This window comes from Ambystoma mexicanum, chromosome 7p (genome assembly GCF_040938575.1).
Source record: "Ambystoma mexicanum isolate Mex_15411 chromosome 7p, UKY_AmexF1_1, whole genome shotgun sequence".
NCBI lineage: Eukaryota > Metazoa > Chordata > Amphibia > Caudata > Ambystomatidae > Ambystoma > Ambystoma mexicanum.
This window is the reverse complement of record NC_090939.1, coordinates 903,396,662-903,418,808: the sequence shown is the minus strand read 5'-3', so window position 1 is coordinate 903,418,808 and position 22,147 is coordinate 903,396,662. Positions and strand designations below refer to the sequence as shown.

Here is a 22,147-nt window from a genome sequence, read left to right as displayed (position 1 = left end):
TTTCTTTGTTTATTCTTGATATGGTTTGAAATAATAAAAAAAGTTTTTAAAAAAAAGGGAATTTACCATGCACGTTTTACCAATGCAACCCCTTTTTGCAAACTTGCTCGGGGGAACCCCGCCGGCGCCGCCCCTAAACATCTGTAATGGTTTTTTGGGCTTGCTCGCAAATCGGGCATTCAAAGTGTACGCCCCACTACGTTTCAAAGTCACCCGCCGCCACTGATCACCTTATGACACATCATAGGTGAAATGACAACAAAGCAAAAACAGCTTAGACATTTATTTAAATAAGAGGTGTCATAGATGGACTATTTAGTTGCATCCTCGCAGCCATTATTGGTTGATTATTTAGCTGATCCTGGATAGTAATCTATTCATATCAGAGGCTACGCTATCAAAGTAATCTTTGTTTTTGTGCTTCTTTTATTTCTTGTACATTTATCAGCACAACATATTTAAGTATCACATATCTCCCGAGTGCGAGAGAGTGTGTTCTCGTGTTACCGTGGTCCGGCAGTGAGAAACACACGGAACTTCGGGAGGACACCGCCACTGCAACTACGGACACAGCGCTATCCCAGGTACTTTGTAGAAGTGTCAATATATTAGCAACTCGCTTGAGCTTTCCCAATCCCTGTACTAAGACTGTAACCATTAATGCGGCGATTGTTTGGGCACGTTGGGAACTTGTTAAGTGCTGTGAGTAGAATGCTATTCAGGTCCTGCTAAAGCCCCACCCAGAACGCACAGAGGCAGTAAATAAGCACTGCAAGAAACAGCCCACACGTGTGTACTAACAAGGATTTGATTGGGATCCTAATAGTGATTACGTGCCGTGACAATTGCGAGGGAGACTGCAGAGGTTTGATCTTTGATCTTTGAGGTTTGATCCCTGCTGGCTGCAACTCCAACAAATATCATTATGATTCACCACCGCTATAATTAGAAAATTACTACACCATAACATAATACAAACTAATACCCACTCATCAGGTTGGGTGACATCCCTGCAGAATCCCCAAATTGAGGGTGACCATGCCACCTAAGGGTAAATCCAGTAAGTCCAGCTATAACGTCAGGAAGAGCAAAAAAAACACAGGATAAAGCATCACCAAAAGTGAACAAGGAGACAACTAATCAAAAGGGACAGGCGGAGAAGGGAACAATACCTGCCCTTTTTCAAAAAATCATCCCTGTGATTGAAGGAAGTGTTCACCCTATCGACACTACACTGCCCAGCCAAAATAGTAATATTCCATTTGAAACCACGAACTACGAGGACTTCGACAACAATTCTTTACTATTCCTATGCCTCTCTATTCAATGATCAATGTCAGTACCAGTGAGAGAGGAGCTGAATGGTAACAAAGATCGGATGGTGGTGGAAGCACAGGTATTGAAAACAGAAAACCACCCAAATACCACGCCAATAAACCCTATTAACAGTTCTTTCAACACTAATCCCCCCCCCCAACGCCTAAATCAAAAAAAGCAAGGAAGAGAGCCCGCAAAACAAAGAAACGCCAGGCAAATGGCCCAGGGACCCTGACTAGCTGGATCCTATCAGAAAAATTGAGTGAGACGTCAGCAATAAACAGTAATGACACGGGCTCAACACTCAACATAACGGATGAAGATAGCGAGGGGGAAAAATATTCCACCGCGCTCAGAAGGAATACACCAAGGGTCCCGGTGGTTGGGTCACCAGAAGCTGATAGGCCCAGCCCACGGAGGAAAACTAAGACCCAAGAAAGTGCAATATGCATCATAAAAAATATGAACCAAAAGAAGAGGGACAAATGGTTAACAAGATCAGAGGTTTTAATGAAGTTACATCTTATACAACAGCTGCGAGTGATCCTATTTGAAGACCTTTTATTTGTGGAGCCACTCCACAGTCGAAACCCCAATTTAACAGCATTACACTGCAGAGTCCTGGCTACAGCACAACTAATACGGGACTACAAAAACAGTCTCCTGCAAGTTGATTTAGAAGTGGACGTGGACCAAGAAGCAGATGACAGCAGTTTACCTCTGCGACCAATCAATCAACCTAAAAACAATAGTAAACCCAGGCTATCTGAAGGGAAGACGGTAAAAATGAGTGACTTCCAGGAACCTTAAAATGGCTGGCTGATTCTCTCCCGCTGGTGTTACAGAAGCACTGAGATTGTTCGCTAATATTGTGGAACACCCGCGGCTTCAAGCACTTATTAACCAACAATGGATCATTACCTGCCATTGTGAATCATACTTTTATATTACTCCAGGAGACCTGGTTAATGTCACCCATTGCAATAGACGGTTTTACTCGCTACCACTCGCCCGCAAATAAGGGGATGCAGGGCCACCCCTTTGGTGGCCTAAAAACTGGTGTTGCTAACTCACTGGCTAGTAGGAAACTCATAACCACCTCTGAAGACTTTGTGAGTGCCGTAAAGATTAAGCTCCCGGAGAATGCGGAAGATGATAATCTACTATTGGTGAACATCTACAACCCCCCTTCCCCCGAGGCCAGATACAGAGAACTAATTCAGGCCTCGCTACATGACCTATTAGGCGAATCGATGCAGGATACAAAAACTCAGTCTGTGATTGTGGCAGGCGACTTTAATTGTCATATTAAAGGATGCAGTGGCACTGCTAACAACCCGTTATTACACCCTCATTGTATTATGGAACATAACATCGATGACATGGAGGGCGACTGTTGGCAAAGCTTTTTTGATGGGTGGGAACTTGAGATTATCAACGGCCGGACTTCAGGAGATAGGCCTGGAAAGAGGACCTGGAGCAGTGGCTCTTCCTGGAGTACACTTGATTTATATATTTACTAGTGACAACATCGCCACAGGATTAGAGATATAAGAGTATCCAAAAATCCTCATAGCGACCATGAACCATTGATTTTGAATCTCGGATTAAGTAACCAATTCCCCAGGATTGTTAACACAGGTGAGCTATTGGTGAATCATGCAGCTAATCAGATTCAATGGTCAGACAGGAATATCAGTAAGGCTCTAATGGCAACTAGTGATTGGGATGAGAGCAATGCGGAGACATTTAATTCAATGCCACTTGAAGAAATTGAAGGATGGATCACCAGGTTTGTGTGTAAATATGCCACTACCCATGTCCCTTTAGTCATGAAGGATCAGTCAAAGGATGAGATTTTCCATAAAGAAATCAGAGATGCTAAGCGCAAACTGAGAAGGGGAATCCGCGAAATATGGGTGAAACATCGCTCTCTGATTGTGATCCATAGTAACATCAGGGTTCTTAAAAACAAATATAGGCAATGGGTTAAGATATGGAAGAGGACGAAAAAGCTGGAACGATGGCAGAGAACGGTCCGTATACTATGCACCAAAATACCCATATTATATGGGCACTCTTAGGGGAAGCCCGGGGAAACCGGAAGAAACCCCTGATTAATCCATTTGGTGCAATTGAGTGGACTAAGTTTCTGGAAGATCGTAATGGGCCAGAGACCATCCAGAAGGGGGAAACCATACAGGGAGCTCGGCACATTCAACCGTTTACAGTCTCCATTGACGAACCTCTACTTAAGATCAGTACATGGCCCCCGGACCTAACGGGCTGTCTAACATGGTTATGAAAGGGAACCCCGAGTTCTGGGCAAGCCTGATGAATATCTTAATTGATAAAGTATTAATAGATGGTAGAATACCAGCAACATGGCAATCAGCTATATTAGTCCCTGTCCATAAAAAGGGAAATAAATTAGATCCGGGAAACTATCGATTGCTCTCCATGCTGGACTGTACAGGGAAACTGTTCACCTCCTTTCTATTAAAATAACTTCAAGTATGGGCTGATAATGCCGGGATCTTGGACTGTTTCCAGAGTGGTTTCAGAACGGGCTACTCCACGTCCTATAATTTGATAATTATGGACTTCCTAAGGAATAATGCCCTGAAACCCAATAGTCCCCCATTATATGCATTATATATTGATTTCAGACCTGCTTTTGATTTAGTTAACAGGGAAAAATTATGGCACAAATTGCATGTCATGAATTGTCTCGATGAATTAATATATTATCTGAGACTTCTTCATACTAACACTTCTGTCCAACTTAAACTCGACCATAAGGGGGCCAGGACCAACCTGATCAGACAAAATTGCGGTGTAAAGCAGGGATGTACTACTGCCCCCTACTCTATAACCTTTTTGTCTCGGATATCCCAGAATTCATATTGGGCACCCACAATTGTCCACCAAGGGTGGGCAACTCAAAGTGCGCTATTATGGCATATGCAGACGATATTGTGCTTTTTGACCATACACTTAGCAGCCTATTGAGGTCGGCAACACAACTCTGGAAATATGCTGAAATAAATGAACTGGTCATAAATCACAATAAAACTGAACTTATATTATTCACTGCCGGGAGGGTTGCTCATCCACATATGCTTATGGAATCAGAAGAAATCAGATATACACATTCTTATAAATATTTGGGAGTGGATTTTGAAAGCAGGGGCAATTACGAGCAGTGTATTCAGCATCTTAACATAAAAGCAGCACAACTAACTACAATGATTTATGGGTTCACGCAAAACCAGAGTGGTTATTCCATCTGGGGCGCTCGACACTTATACGTGCAATGTCTTATACCTATGACAACATATGGTCTGGAGTCACTGATTACTATGAACCTTGAGTGGCTTCAGATCATAGAAGGGAATTTCTGGAGGAAGTTGTTCGGTTTACCGCAATGTATCCCGATGGCTATCCTCAGTCTTGAACTGGGAATCTCGTCGATGAAAGCGATTGTCCCGGGGAAAAAGGCAGAATTATACCTTAAAATTCATTGCTGTCCCAACACTGCCATACTCAAATCCCCAAAGGAGGCTTTGACGGGTGGTTTGCAATCTAGGCTAGCAACTGAAATGGTCAGCCTTTTTGAGTCAATGAGTTGGTCACCCCAATGGGGTAAGGACCCTGAGCATTTAAAACATCATCTGTACAAACGATTTTGGGATTGGCAGAAGAACTATGCTCACTTAGCTAGTTTAAAAAGCCATCAATTTGTGTCTCATATTTTGTATACTTATAAAAAAGCACAAAAATACCTGAACCTCTGCCTATCGGAACATCTTAGGTGATTTATCCTGCTACTACGAATTAATCATCTCCCAACTTTGATGACCCTAGGATCTGAAAGATCTATTCCTGAAGTGGACAGATATTGCAGGCTGTGCAAACAACGATCTATACCTGAGACAGCTAGACATATACTCACGTGCTGCTCAACTCTGTTCGCTAGCTACATAAGGAACTATGGGTTACACGTCCATAATATTGAACATATTGTGGAAAAGGACTTCTGGAACCAGTGTGTCAACACTCTTAGCGCTAAGCTGCAAATGTCACTCTTTAGAGTCTGGAATGATGCAGACAAAATCTTGCATTCGGAGTTAACACTTAGCCGTAAGAAATAACAATAATAATGGACATTAAATGATAATCAAATACAACTTTGTAAATAAGCGATGATCAATATTTGCATTCTGTAAATGAAATAACACTTATTGTGCCGAGTCAAAGTCGAGACCGCCATCTGATAGGTAGTGCTCAAATGATGACACTGATGATCCTATAATTTGATTCATTATTGTTTGTTAGTCTTTTAGCGTTCATTTATTTGTCCTATCTTTAACTAGAATGTGATTTTATGATTTTATGATTAAGTCTTAGTATTAGACATGGAATTATTGAAAAATATGATGTATTTTGCTTATGTGTAAAGTTTTATATAAAACTGTATCACATTAAAAATAAATAAATAAATAGATATTTAATTAAGCTCAGAACATAGGTTATCAGCCAAAAACAGCATAGGTTCAATTTCTAAAATGCCAATTTCTGAACAGTGTACCTTCAGAAGAAGGTCTGCTTCAGCCACACTGCCTTGGCCAAACAATTAAAATGGTGCCCAGTTAAGGTGTCTTAATGTTGGCCACAGTTATGCTAAAAACCTATCACAAACTTAACTTCTTTACTCCACTACTTTTGCAAGTGTAATAAGAATAATGTCGCATTACAACGAGTAACCTCAGAAGCAAACGTTCATCTGTTTACCTTCCTGATGACGCAGGTGCGCTGGTATTCCGCCACCTCGCGCAGCAGCTGCTGGGTGCCGCTCTCCTTTTCCTCCTCTAGTCGGCTTTCGAGTTCGAGATGCTGGAATTCCAAATCTTCAAAATGCTTGTTCTCCACGTCTAACAGGTCAGCATCCTAGAAGCAAGTGCACAAGTTCAGTTACAAAGACAAACAAAAAAATCCGAATCTGAATTTGTTTTTGTACATTAGATATAAAACAGTCCCAGACGTACATCAGTCACAGTTGACGTTAAACTTTATACCTTAAATGTTAAGTGATATTCATTCCCCGTGACCTACAGGAGCATCTAGGTTATAGAGTGGCTTCAATGAGAACATCAACTGGTGGTCACAACAAGTGGACCAGCATGTCCATAAACATGCCAGTTGCCAGATGGACAATGTGCATTTGTGAACCCTCTGGAGAATTTTCAATTCCTTCGTCAGTGTTTATTAAGGGCCTACGTATCTAAAGTACACATTTCATTGAAACTGTGCCCTAGCCTGTGCATGATGGAGAACTGTAATAACATTTCAATTGCATAAAAAGATTAATTATATAATGAACAATTATATTAGTTACGGTCCAACACGTTCTTTAAAGCACTTTGGACCATTGACATGGCGTCTCCACCCTCCATAGCTTTCCCCCCTCAGGCATAACTGTCAACAAAGCAGAAAATATGGACTGCACAGCTGGCAAGTAGCCCAACTATGGAGACATGCGACTGAAGTGGTTGTTAACGTTGCATTTTGCGCATCAAACACGCTAGAGCAGTGGAAAAGCAATGTATTAAATTCTAGCTCTGGATAGCAGTATACAGGGAAATATTTTTCTAGTGACATAATGTGCCATGTTGATGCCGCCCTTCCCCAGTTGAGTGGTAGCTGACTTATGTGAAGTTGTCTATAAATATCACTTATTCCAATTAAAAAGATTCAGAAACATGGCTAGGACAATTGATTACAGGATATACATATAAACACACACACACGTATACACGTTTTACAGGGTATCTTTTCACAAACCAGCAGCACATCAGTTTTGTTCAGTATCTTAACCAAGAAGATAATGTGTTTGGCCGGGAGGATTTGTTGCCCGAATGACTTTGTGCAGCGCATGCTAAATAAGATGTGCATGCAAACAGTACTCTCCCTCTCCCCTGTCCTCTCCCTCGCCTCCATCTCTCTGTCTGTCTGTCTCTCTCCCTCTCTCCCTCTCCTTCTCCCCTTTCCCTCTCTCCCTCCCAACTTTTCCCCTTTCCACCCAGTGGAGTGAACGTACAGCGCTCAATTTCCCCTTATACTGCATTAAGTCCTTTGGCTGACAAAGTCTTTTATGCAATGTTAATTATAAAACCCTTTGCACGTTCCTCTCTAGTCAAGCTCTAATGGGCTCCTCTGCACTTTCCATATAAGTGGGACAATGACACAATTCCGGGGCTTGGAGGATGTGCTGGAGATACTGGGAATCAACTGGACAAATTAATTAACTTGAGTGAAGTGCTTCATTGCACTACTGAAGTTCATAATTGTTAAGATGGATTTCTCGAATCTGGCCTGTTGGACAGCTTTTAGGGGGCACCCTATTTATCGTGAACAGGGGAACTCTGAGAGGTTAGCCAAAACCCAATGAAGGTAGCAATGGAGAGCAGTCAAGGCTATTCTCAAAAGAGTGTGAATGGGGTCAGTGATTCACAATGAATCCACATATCGAATCATACAATAATTCACTTTAGACAGCTGTATGAAAATACAGTATTTATTATAGGTCTTAAACAGACAGTAAAGAAAATGAAACAAGCAGGTGATAATATCACCCAACACTCAACAATAAATGGTACTACCCAATTTGATTGAATTGTATTGATCGAATGGTACATCTGGCAGAATTCAGCCAGTACCATATGATTGACTTGATTCGATCCAATTGGGTAATCAATATCGAACATGGGGAGCGGGATTGCAGGGTTGTCCCCCGCACCCCATGTTCGGTATTGATGGCCTTGGGAGGTTGCAGGGGTGTCCCCCGCATCCTGAAGATTTGAGGAGGGGGTAAAAAAAAAAAGAGAAAAGGGTACCCTATGGCGTCTGATCTGACCCACGTTAGAGGGACGGAACTGATTTTGCAGTGTCAGAAGAGGCAGCGGACGAGGAAACACTGAGGGGAGGGTAGTGGGGGGATGTATTGGGGTTAGAGGGATATAGATTTGCAGAGTTTGGCCATGGTAAAATTGTATTTGCGGCGAAACTGACTACAGTCAATTCCGCCGTGAACACTTCTGCCATGGCCAAACAACACAGATCCACAATAAACATATATATAGCCACCATAGGTTCAAGTGGCAGACTATTATGCAAGTCTATGCAAAAAGGACGAGCGTACTTGTCCATGGCACTTAAGGATTTTTTAAATGCATTCAATAATTGAAATTAACAAAGGAGGTAAGTAAAGTGATGCAGTAAGATGGAACCAAGTCACAAGCGAAATTCAGCATTCCAATTCCTAAGTAGAATGTATTGGTGATGATTCAAAAGAAAAGATGCAGCAAAGTTAATGGGTAAGTAAAATATGTTCTTTCATGTTTTACTACTCAGTTTCGAGAACCAAACAGCAGTGGAATGGAAGCGTATAAAGAGACTTGTTCTCAAGGTTGTTGAAAGGGGTAGACAAATGATTTACATTTACTTACCCCGCTGAGTCGCTAGAGGTGAGAGGTGCCCAGGAGCTTTGGGTGCAATGATTCTTTCTGGTCGGGTCCAGGATGCAGCCTCTTCAGGACACTTCACAGGACAGTGGAAGGTGAGTTCCAGTGACGGCCAGCGCAGACAGACGATGGCAGGCGTCTTTCCAGTTGCGTTGTAGATGACCTTCCAGAGCAGGATCCCTTAAATCTGGGAGGCTGAAATTCAGCAGGAAGGCGAATTACACCTCAGGTTTCTGACCACCGAAGTTTTGGCTGCAAACGCGGAACGGCGACAGTTCTAGTGAGGTAGGCCACTGGAGGGCTGGTCAGTCCACCAGGTGGTCTAGGGACACTTCCGCGGGCTCAGGATACTGGATCGTTGAGAACACATCAAGGCTGGGTGGTCCCACCAGCCCAGGGGTTGAAGGACTGCATAGGGCTTCCCACATCAGGTAATCCAACAGGGCTTCACTGGGCCAGATAGAGGAAGGGATGATGGGCCTCTTTAAGAGTCTTCTTCGGATCTTCAGTGGTATGTTCTATGTGTGATTCTTGGCTCCAAGGCTAATCTGAAAAAAAGGCTCCAGAGTATGCACCGTGGAAGCAAGTTCAAGCCCATCAATGGCAAGGATCTGCACCATTCAAACAGCCAGTAGTTGTCCAATCAGGGACAACTACTGGTATCATATCTGCCCCACACCTAGACTCACTGGAACCACAGCTGTGTAGTTGGACCAGCCAGTCCCACCCACCTCCTGGACGACACACACAAAGGCATCCCTAGCGCACGAAAGCTGCAGCTTCCCTCGGCAAGTGCATGACCTTATATTGGATTTCCTGACCTGGCAAAGAAGGAAGAAGGTGACACAACAATATGGCCAAAGAACATGCGCAAATCTTGCGGAGTGGCCATTTTAAGGCACAAGCCACATTTAGTAGTCATATGAGATAAACGTGAATGAGCACACTGGAAATATCACAAAAATGGTAAAAATATAATTGTTGGCACCAGCTTGTCTTTAGGCACATTTAAAAGTAACCAAAAATTCCAAGTATAAAAGGTAGGGCGATACAGAAGTATCCCCATTACACTGCATTGTAAGATGCTTTGTTCAATGTTAAAAAGTTACAACAAGTAAAAGATAAAAGGGCAAAATAGTTTCCCAGCACTGATAGTAAGAAGGACCGATCCGTTTTCCTATAACAAATGAGCAAACGATCAGGGGAGTGAAGCTGAAGGCCCCACTTCACCTCAAAAAGTCATAACAGGTTCAAAAACAAACCAAAAAGATTGGGGATGATGGGGGGCATAGAAACTATAGGAAGAAAGTATCCAAAAGGGAAATCTTTCCAAAAAAGAATCACGAAGAATCCCTAACTCTGAGCAATCAAACTCTACCATCAGCAGAAGGGTGCTAAGCCCAATGCTGAGTCATAGACTGGAAATTGTACAGTGCAAACTAATAAAAGACCACAGGATGGGCCTTTTCTAACTACCCGCAGCCCATGGATCTGTAGCCCCTTTCACCCATCAATCGGATTAGTGTCCGTGCTAACCACCTTCACAGAAGAACAGAAAATGTTCCTGTTCAGGCATGAACCATCTGTATCTGTATGGCCCCAACCCCACAACACATCAAACAATTTAGAAATATTCCCCCCACCCCCCTTGCTGAAGTTTATGCAAAGGATCTTTGAATCACCCCAACCTCCTATTCTTAATCTACATATATGTTTGCATGTCCCACTACCAACTATTATCTACAGCGCTCCTCCGACAGTTAAGGTCTGCACTTCAAATAGATCATAAATAATAAAATATAAATTGAAATAGGTGAACAAGTAAGAGGTGAAAGCGGGTAATTCATTTTTTGAAAATAATTAAAATGGGAAGGTCTAGTTATTCTTTTCTGTTTGTGGTTTTAATGGCCACTCAGCAGGACACTGCCTTTCTTTGGTTAATGGGATCGGAGCACATGATGGACGATAAGTTCATTTTAGATTGGCTTGGGGTTTTAAGGGCAATAGCAATTTGGCAGTTTCTAGCATGCGGTGCAGGCTCTGAAGGTTTGGACATCTGAGAAAAGTGGTGCTGGGTTGAGGCCTTTCAGGACAGAACACTCTTGCGCAACTGCTAAAGACAAATGATGAGCGTGGCCATAGGAAACCGCAGGCGTGGGATTATCAAGCCAGAAAGTCAGCTCGGATATGAGGGTCACAACAGGTGCTGCTGTCTTCACTGCATTTCCATAGGTCATGGACTAAATGAGTTACTAGTGAGAAGGTGCTCAAGATCTGCTGCCCTGCTGTGCTTCTGTGAGATTCACCTGCATTTGCATTGTCTCTAATTGTAAAAACACACTATTGAAACTGGCTGCTGAAACAAGCTCGGTAAGAGTGGCAGTTTATCATATACATGCTAGGGTCAATACGCACAGGATAGAATGGCAGTAGTAAGGACCAACGCTTCGACTCTTTTTCATTAAGAATTTTCAGCAGTCACACCTTACAAGTAGGAAAGCAGAGAACAATGGACAACTATATACCTGGATAAAATAGGACGGAAAGAAAATGAAGATAAATAGCGAATGGTCCATGGTTAAAAGAAATGGGAAAATTGTAGCTACAGGTTCTGCACCAAATTCAGCTGGTGATGCATTGGCTGGTAAGTCACCTGTTCACAAGTGGTTGATGTGAACGATATAATTTTGGCCAATCGGTTTGGATTTCGCTCTGCAATGGGAACGGTGCAACAGTATTTGACCACCTGGTTTTTGTAATGTCCTATGAAAGATTCAAAGCGGAACCCCTCTATTTGACCTTCATGGACTTGTTGATCGCCTTTGACAGGGTCAACCGTTGTGTGCTTTGAAAAGTGTTGGCCAAGTTCTATTTTGATAAGCATTTGCTGAGTATCACAGCTCAACTTTATTCTAATAGTGCAGCCTTTAGTTACTATGGTTCTAACTGTGAAATAGCATCAATGTTTAGTATAGGGCAATATGTCAGGCAGGAATGTTTTTGCTCCCTTACTGTTAGCTTTGATAATAGTGACCTGGAGAAATTCCTGTTGGTTATCAAATAATGTTGGATTATGTTGGTCACTTCAATGCTATTATAACTAAGAACTGTGACGAATCCAGGGTATTTGTCTCTTCTGGCCAAGGAAGAGCCACCCCTTTGAGGCTAGCAAGGTTAGCCCGCTCAGCAAAACCGTTCCTAGGGGTTTGGGAAAACGGCACCTCATAGGGAGTGACTCCCCTTTAGGGTACAAGGACTCCCATCCCCATAGGGAGCTCCCAATATACAAGGTATTAACTGTAGGAATAAGAAATACTGACAATACATCTATGCATTTGGTTCAAGGTAATGCTGACAATATGTCTATGTACTTGGCTCAAAAGAATGCCAAACTTCCTGCAAGTTTGACAACCTGTGGTAAACAATACACACCTTCTCGTTACAGGAACAATAATAAAGGGCCACCAAACCTTGAATGGAGGAGGATAAACTCAACACTGAGGCGAGAGTCAGAGGTGAGAAGGCTGTGAGGGGCCCAGCCGCATTGAACTGCAGAGCCGGCTGTGGTGGGGAGAGAGGCCAACATGAATCGCGACCTGATACAGAGACATACAGGCCTTAGAAGCCAAGAAAGTGTGACCACACAGAGGACGTAGGGGCCTGGTGCCCAGGAACTGACACCAAAAACAGAAACCGAGGGAGGAGTGAATCTTCTGTTCCCAACGAGAGAGCAGAAAGGCGAGAGAATGCCGAGAAGAGTGTAATTCAAAAGATGTGTCCAGTCAGGAACATCGCTAAAGCCGTGGAGAAGGCTGCCGCACCCTCACTGGAGAAGACCCGGCAAGGCTGAAGGTACACAGGTTACCCAGATCAGAGGGAATTGGAGAGAGGAAAGGCCAAGTGGGGAACAGGGAAAGATTGTCCTAACCCCCTACCAGGATTAAAGAGGCACGGAGAGAGAAACTGCATGAGAGAAGGAGAAGGGTTACGGGAGCTTGAGAAACCCAAATAGGATAAAACTCCAGAAGGGTCCCAGAAACCCACAAGAGAGAAGAGATCCACAAGAAGAGAGATGTTATCGATATCCCAGAAAACTAAGAGTCATTGGAACAGAGAAACCAGAGGAAGCCAGAGGGACCCAATAAACAAAGCAAAAAACATGTTTGAGGGGAGCACACAGGCACCCAATATCTAAACCAAGTGGGGAGAAATCCACACAAGGGGTGAAGAGGGATCAGGGAAATATCCCTCCACCTAAGGAAGTTTGGACATTTTGTTTTTTCTAGAATTTAAGACTTTTTGTTGTTGAACTTTGGGAAACTTTAAGGAACTTTGGATAGACTGAAAAGAACTGTTTTCTTTGAGTACAACTGTTACTTGCTTCTAACCATTGTATTCAGATGCTGAAGGGATTCCTGGGACAACCAGAAACACCCTTGGGAAGAACTACGTGTGCAGGGCACTCCACCTACTTTCTTTTATGTTTTACTAAGTGGTAGGGCCAGTTTAGTGAATAGGTTTGGACCGAGGACTACTTTTGATATTGGACTATCGACAAGCACCTTAGTTTAGTTAGGAGGAAAGTTAGGAAGGGATCGCCCTCTTAGCAGTAGGGGAAGTGAGGCAAAACTACGGAGAAACATGTCCTTTGGTCCAAGTCCTTCTTCTGGCTTGCCACATGACCTAATTATGAGTGGAGCTGATTAATATGATGATTTAAAACAAATATTTAACTGTTTTTGTTTTAAGCTATATAATTTCATAATTTTTCATATGTTTAAATTTGTGTATTGCATTTGTATTTTATGTGTACATTGACTATTGTTTTTAGGATTACAGACATTCACAATAAACACATAGTGGCTCACTGGCTGATTAAATGGAGTAATGCAGAGTAACACCAAGGATAAAGTCAGACGGTTCAAGGGGGAGAAAATTGAAAAAAGCACGAGTTGTGAGGATAGACACAATCAATATAATTTCAGGATATACAGTGAGGTCCGCTTTACCCTTTCTCTTCCCGCTCTCCAACTGCACTTTAGTTGCCTGTTTTACACCAAGTCACGGGCTATGCGATCACCATGGTTTCTCTTGGCTTCGGAGGGGATGGGGGATGACAGAGCCACGACTGTCTCCTGTGCATACATGGTCATATTCAGAATATGCAGACACCTCTTAGCTTTTTGCAGTTTGGTCTGTCAAATTGTTCCCATTACTTTGTGGTGCTGTCTTTTCCCTGAGGCCTCTCCATCACGAATTTACATTGTTTTGGTTTTTACCTAAGCCTTTCTTTGGAGCTCTTATGCCATGCTACTGGGGGATCTTGTTTAAGTTTGAACCCCCGTTGCCTGTTTCTCTTACATGCATTAATGCTTTTTACTTTTGTTTATTTGTTTACCTTCTTTCTCCTCACCTACTCCACGGACACCATAGAAAGTGGGACAAAAGCTTTGTTACGTCGAAGTTCGGCTGGCCTTCACATGATTTCTGACCATTGAAGATCCTGAATAAATCCTGTCACTGCTTTGGTAGTAGACAACCTGGCCGCGTAGGAGATAGTTTATGGCTTCAGTATCTTGTGTCATCCAGCCTATTATTCTCAGCACTTAGAAGAGCCTTGTTCTCTCTCATTGTGGGGTAGGTTTATCAGATATGACTGCATTTTATTTTTTATGTCAGAGTGCCTAAGGATGTTGGTCAACTGGCTCTTATTTTCTGAGTGTGACTTAATCCTGTGCACTTAACAGGCCCCTTTCTCGATGTTTTGCACAATGAGCACGAGCACTGGTGCGGCTTGAGGCTGCACTTTGTCCCTGATCCTTCTCTTGCACATGTTCTTGCAGCTTTATACAGCTTCTGTATTGTAGGATCTGGTTTTAAATTTCCTTCCAGATCCTGTCCATTGCATTGTTTTCTTCGCTCCTGTCACACTTTGATCAGGGCACTCCTGATCCTTGACTCTTCAAAAATGCAGCCTAGGTCACTTTACAGGATTACAGGTGGAAATGAATTGGTTATGCATGTCATAATTTCCACTGCAGTGAGCCTTACTGAGCAACCTAGAGTTTCTGCCCTGCATTGCAGTCCATGAAATCTTACTTCCATAGTCCATCATGCTGCTCATCTTACTTTGGAATGCATTATTGATACTTCAGTGAAGGCGGTTTTTGATTGAGGTGTAGAGCTGTCTCATTCCTTTGGTTGCTATTTCACCCTTCCTATTTACCTTCTGGAGGTACTCGTCTCATGACAGGTTCTAAGTTATGATTTCTTATAGGTAGTAAATTCACTCAACCTTTACAGAGTGATGGATTCCAGGGAGAACCCTTTCCTCTGGGTGCCTCTTTTCCTTGTGCCCACTGCGTGATCTTTGGTTTTCCAATGTTTAACAATGCCTTGGTGAGAACCTTACCTTACAACCACCAATTGGGGAACATAAACAACATCAGGTGACCTGATCACATGGCTGCGATCAATGGGCCATCTTGGACCGGAGCCAGAGCCTGAATCCAGCCTGAGAGGCCAAGGAAGAACTAAGCTCCTTCACACTCCGTGCTGCAACAACATTGCCTGGGTGAGAACATTCCCCTACCACCACCGATCGGGGGATCTGTAACATTGTTATAACTGTTCAGGTTGACCAATTTGGATCCTCAGACCTAGACACAGTACTCACATTTCGGTAAGAGGCAACCAAATTGTCTAAACGAAAGACAGCCAACCTGATTGGTTTGGGGCCACTAAAATGTTCAACATTGCCCCCATTGTTATTCTCCACACTTTTATCTAGGTACATCAGACCTGCTCCAGCAGGATTTTTGAAAAGGGGGGCTTACTGCAGCCCCCAGGACACTCCATCCTAGACAGGGTCAGGTGTAGGTCAAAGAGTGGTGCAATTTGACATGGGTTAATGGACCTTGCCAACTGGCTACCAGTAGCACATGGGCTGCGCTTGGGGATCTCTGGAAGGCCCAATGGCCAGGTTTCGGTCTGCAGTCCTGTGCAGGTCTCAGAGCAGCACTAGCATGGCTCAGACCCACAGATACATTTCAGATGTACAGGGCAGGTCCCAGGGACTAGCCGTGGGGTGGCCAAAGTATGACCATGGGCCATGCCGTGGGCAAGGTGTCTACCAGGCAACACAGTCACTGGGCCACTTCTGGTGGATAACCGGGTCAGCAGGGCTAGTGGTAGCCCATAAAGCACCCAAGGCTATTTAGAGTGCCTCGGGCATAGTACTACTACAACTAGTAAAAGCAGTGCTACTGCTGTTACCAGTACTAGCACAGTATTAGCATTACTACAATCCATAGAAGTACTACTACCATTACTGGAAACACTACTGCCAGTAGCAGATCTTGTATAACTATTACTACAAGTAGTACCATCTACTATGGGTTCTACTACTACTGCCAATAGTAGTCATAATACTGGTACTTTCAGTTACACTAGTAATCTTACTGACAGAGTTGCAGTTGTATTAGTAGTTGTAGTAGTAATTGTAGGGCTTCTTCTGATAGTGCTAGTAGTACAAATGTTAATGCTCCTACTACTGATAGTATTAACAGTACTGACAGCAAATCAACTACTAGTGGTAACACAACTAGGACTGCGCTAATACTGCACCTAATGGTACTACTTCTACTACTACTACTACTACTACAACTAGGATTACATTTACTGGTGGTAGTTGTGCTACCAGTACTGCTGATACTGGTAGTGCTACTGTTTTATTTATTTATTTAAATTCTTATTACGCTGCATGCCCGTAGGCCTCCGGGCGCACAAAAGACAAAGACAAGACACAGGCCATGACCAGTAGAAAGAGAGTGAGGCCATGGAGGGTTACACCAGGTTGAAAGGGTGGGTCTTTATGGCTTGCTTAAACACGGAATAGTTTTGGATCTGTCGTATCCCAGCTGGTAGGGCATTCCAGAGGAGGGGGCCCTGGACGTCAAGGGTGGTGCCCCCAAATTTAGCTGTCTTAAATCTGGGGTGATCAAGGAGAGTAGCAGTGGAAGAACAAAGGTTTCTTCCACTGGACTTGATGCTAATACGTTCGGACAGCACTAACCAGCAGAGTACTGATACCACTGATATTACTAATATTTTGAACATTACTGCCAGGAGTACTGGTAGAACTACTACTGGCAGTAGTAGCACTTCTCATGGTACTGGTAGTAATACTATTGTTACTAAAAGTGCTTCTACTGGAAGCAGCAGTAATATTACTGCAACTGGTAGTAGCATAACTGTTATTAGTAGTACTATCACTACTATCTCTGTTACTAGTACTATTTGTGGGGCATGATTAGTAGGTAAGTAAACTTGTTGGAGTAAAATAAAATGCAGCCATTTAATTTGTTCCTTTGTTTCTATTATGAACCTATAGACTGGGCTTCCAAGTCTCTGATGTCACTTCCTATTTAAGGGCTTGAAAGCAACTCACAGAATGGAGATCAACTATAGGAGGAAAAATGCTTACAAAAATGTTCAAAATAAGACATATGGGAACCTTTTTTTCAGCTTGAGCATAGACAGAAGAGTTAGAAGGAACATATGCTATTTTGCAGAAACGGTATGGCCCCTTTAAGCCAGTATTAGCCAGTATTTAGCTTTAGTATTATTTATTAATGTTTTTGGAGGGTGCTGATGCAATCAGATGATCATGCTATTTTGAAAGATTATCTAAGTGAATGGTCAAATTGGATGATCTCAGCCCTGACAAAGTATTTGAGCCATTTTAACTTAATTGGATTTATCCAGTGCTCAGACAGAAGGAGAATGGGGCTCAGCACCCATCTTTTCACACTGCACTTGCATGGGCACAGACACGCTGACAATTACTCCCTTAACCGTCAGCAAATAGCACCATTTGTCCACAGGTTAGCCAATCATGAAGCCTACTCAGCGTGAAGGAAAAAGACGATTATCACAGAGTTCATTTGTGTGCCGCCCACCGAGGGCGATGCAGTTCATCGCCTTCTGACTCAGAGTTTTGCCATGCAAGCAGAGCCAGCGTCTGCATTTTTTGCTGATTCCAGCTCAATCTCATAATTATGCTACCCAGCCCTGATGCCAGGCCAGGGTTTGCGTCAAAGAAAACTTTACATTTGGAATATATCAACTTGAGTGAAATGCAGCATAGAAAGTACCAGAGTGTTCCAAAAGTTCCATCAGATCTAATGTAACCATTCAAATTAGAAATTCCTATGAGATTTCGAAGGCAGGCTCAGGAAGTTCAGTGATAGCAGGGAGCACAGTTTAGGTTGAGAACTGAACATTTCATTGACAATGCTTTTCTTTTTTTAATTTAAATCATAGATGACTTAAGAGATTTAGTGAAAATGTTAACTCGTGCATCAAGAAGCTTTATGATCTCTACCTATCAAGATGATAACATGCATTTGATCTTAATTTTATTTAATTAAAAAAGTCAAAGATTACATTAAAATCTGAAGGTCCTCTTAACCTCCTTTCTTCTATTTTGACTCTTGGCTTAGCAAGGAATCTCCCAGATCGGAGGTATTTCTGCCTCCTTTGCTGCCGTCTAAGAGCCGAGGGAAAAGGGTGTGGGTAGGTGGCAGGCAGAAAGCAAGGTACAATGTTCTCTTCATTGGAAGGTTGAGAGTAGTTTTATGCTGGATGTAGTTCCCTAATGGGGACAATGCAGGGCATGGGAAGGGACGTGGGGAGCATTCACAGCATAGCATTATAGATGGATAGCTATCAAGTAAAGTGAAATTACAGACATGACAGACAGCTAAATGTCACCCCAAGTTGGATATACTCCCATAGTTGATTGCTACCCAGTTATATGTGTATATATTGCAGTCATATTAGGACATTTCTACTTGCCTGTAATACAAAATGGCATTACTACTTTAGTACAGTGGAGTTGTAACATTCCAGTACCTGCTTCTGAGCCTGAAAAGAGTAACATTCTGTGGCAAATTGATGTAGACGTGTATTGCGTTGGGTTCATTTACTGAAATGCTGGGCGTTAGTTAATGCAGGAGAGTAGGATTAGCTGCATGATGACATTTATTTTAAATAATAAAACTGGCATACAAGAGCCTTTTTGTAAACTGCTTAAAATGATGATTTGTTTGTAATACCTTACACACTGCATATTGGCGTATATTCTTCCAAGGAAAGCGATTCCACATGTGTTCTCCTTATCAACAATCTTCATTGGAACGAGCAGCAGAATAAATATTAACGGGGATGATTTTGTCACCATGTTATTACAAGGAATAAAACACTTACCAAACATAAAAAGGATTCTTGAAAAGTAATGGGTCTTTTCTTCCTTATGCCACCAACAAGGTGGCAGGTCAAACTTCACTTGTACTGTGATAGTTAAGTGACTAGTTAAGTTCATATATTTTATATATATTTATATATATTATATATTTAAGTATATTCCAATGGTAAGTGTAAAGAAAATATTGTTTTAAAGTATTGCAGTCCTTAAGCTATCTAAGGTGCAGCAACAAAATTACCAATACAAAGTTCAACTCAAGCCCCCGAGCAATTGGTTAACACATTACAAAATCAATGCCAAAGTGTGGTTATGGTGATAAGGATTGGTAAGTTTGTACTTAAAGGTTTCTAGGAGAAAAGGAGGGTAGCTGTTATGTGAGGAGTCAAAGGGATCCAACACCACTTTCCTACGTCAAGGTTCCACCACCAAAGATGAGGCCAAGGAAGGTGGCAGGTAAGGACTTTGCACCCGATGAAGATTTATTTGGTCTGGGGACGACAACAAAAAAAGAGTATGCAAGTATGCTGTAGAGACACCCACGAGGAAAACCTGCGACTTTAGGTGGAGTCAGATTGGATTCCTTTACCTATTTATCCGATGATTTTGTGTATTCTATGTTTGTGCAGGCGTGTTTTTGTAATGCTTTTCCCCTAATCAAATGACATTATGGCGACTGGCAAGGTCAGAGGAGTTTGGGGAGACTACTCATGCGAAAAGCTGTAGTGAGGAAGACTTTTGGGTCAGAGGTGACTTTCAGGGTGAAACATCCAGGAGGTGCAGAAGAAGCATGTGAACAAAGATAGAGAGTAGAAAGGAGCAAGAGAAGGACCCCGAGGTACGAGCGTTGGGGAGGGGAGAGAGTATGCCTTGGTGAGCTGTAGAACCATGGCCCTCAGTGAGGGAGGTAGTGATAGGCCTACAGAGAAACCTGTACACACCTCAGAGTGGCCTCCTCCCTTACTGTGGCTGACAGGCATTATATTAAGGCTGACCTTAATAGGCTGACTCCAGCGTGACGCTAACTACAAAGTCAACCACAGGCTTCAGTGCAGATTTGAGCCCTGGGAGGACGACTACCCACTGTTCCCAAGCATCACAAGAACACCGCCAAGGAAGATGCGAACAGCAGAGATTTGTTTTATGGGCTGAAATTTCAAGACGAACAGTGCAGACATTTTCCTTGGAAATTCTTTGTTTTATTTGTGACACTGAGCACAGACTCCAACATCTGCTTTTTGTTACGTTAAGCCATTGGGAAGCATCCGGCCCTAAAGAGAACAAAGAGAACGTTTATTTTGAACTATTTGAACCTTCCTGTGAGATCCTTAAATAAACTTTAGTGCACAACCTTCTTGGACACCTTTGAGGTATTTTATGAACCTTCCTGGCCCAAAAACAATTCCTTTAATTTTGCGCGTATAAAATCCCTAAAAAAACCTCTATGCCTGCACTATGTTTCAGCATTGTACGCCTCATAACAGTGGCCCGCCAGACTTGTACCGTATAGTTTACTAAAAACAAATACACATCACATTATTTCAAAGTGTCAATTACTCCAGCGCATTCTTAGAAAACAAAAACAATGAAATTGCCCATTCCAGGGTATTTATGCTCGTGATTCATGGTGAAAACTCATTTGGTCACTGCATTCCACATGGTATTGATTGTTTATTTATAAAGCGCCCATACACAGGCCAGTGTTTCAAAGTGCTCAAGGAGGCTGGGAAAATTGGAAGAAAAACAACAGTCGCTCAGAGCCCTTGAAATTCTGAGACGATAATAGTCTGCACAGGCAGAGTAAGTGCGTAGAATACATGTAACAGTTTGAGATACTGCAAATAGGCCTGACTGCGATTGTGCAGATTATGCCAGTGCAATTAAGGACTGGAGACACCGAAGGACAGACAGACAATCTTCGGCATGGAGCATACAGATCATGCAAGTGCACAGACGGAAACAGGGAGGGGGAGGTCCAAGTGCACCCGGTCGGTGGAGAATGAGGTAAGTGCAGATCTTCCATGGGTGCCAGAAGCTGCCAAATTCTTATGGTGAAACTGAACTATGGACCTAGTAGCTGAACATGGGAGAATGTTCAGTACGCAAGTCCAAACTATTTTGTTGAGAATCAGGTCTAGTGCCAAAATTGCATTTTTGGGTGTCTCATTGTACAGGATTTCAACTGTGAATTCCTCGCGTTTCTGCCCAAGAAATGAAAACACATCATTAATAGGTACTCACTGCTATGTTACCCATCCCTGGAAGGTCCTACATCAGTGATCTCCTTGCTTCAAGCACCCACCCTGTTTTTCGGCGACCTTGGATGTCTCGTGCATCTGACTTGTCTGCAACTGTCTTGCTGCTAGGCCGCCTTGTGAGTTAATTGTGTATTGTGCAGTTTGTCTGTTCTCTCTTTCTCCATCTTTCTATCTCTCCACCCTCTCCTTCCCTGGTGCTCTCCATCTCTCCTATTTACTCTAACTGCTATTCTATCACCTATCCTACCTCTCTCTCGAAACCTCAAAGGAAAAAGGAAAAAAAACATGTCCTGGTCTCCAATCCAGGCCTGCCCATCGCTGACACCTATATCAACACTTCTTCCAGGAATCTTTATCGCTCCCTCTCCGGACCTATGGACTCACCACATGGTCTCTGTCCTCTCCCCTTATTCATAGTCGCCCATCAATGATGGCACAAGATGGTAAGTACTTTTGGCATGCTTCTCATCCTCTAGGTGCATCATTAATGTATATCAGAATGGCACTGTCATGGCCCAGGGCGCTCGGCCCAATCTCCTCCCCTCTCCTGCTACTCCTCTGTTTGCCACCCCTCTTGCCCGTTTACCACCACCGACAGGTGTACCACTTCCCTCTACCCCCTCGGAAGTCCTTCAAAGGTGGCAACCAGCATCACCTAGATACCCTCAACTCTCGCTCTGCTGTTAAACACTCCTCTGATATCTGTCTCCTTCTTGAAGACTTTGACCTTGACGTTCTCACTCTCACTGAGACGTGGTTCACTGCCAGCTCTGTCACTGCTTTTG

General features: G+C 43.0%; 1 protein-coding gene across 3 annotated transcripts in view; it reads right to left on the bottom strand.

Annotated features, from left to right (window-relative positions):
- PHLDB2 (pleckstrin homology like domain family B member 2) overlaps window positions 1–22,147 on the bottom strand; it is a 705,124-nt gene that overhangs the window by 355,000 nt on the left and 327,977 nt on the right. For all 3 annotated transcript variants that reach the window (XM_069637184.1, XM_069637185.1, XM_069637186.1), the window contains one exon: window positions 6,112–6,267. In XM_069637184.1, coding sequence (XP_069493285.1) covers window positions 6,112–6,267 — 156 coding nt within the window. The remainder of the gene's footprint in view (window positions 1–6,111; window positions 6,268–22,147) is intronic.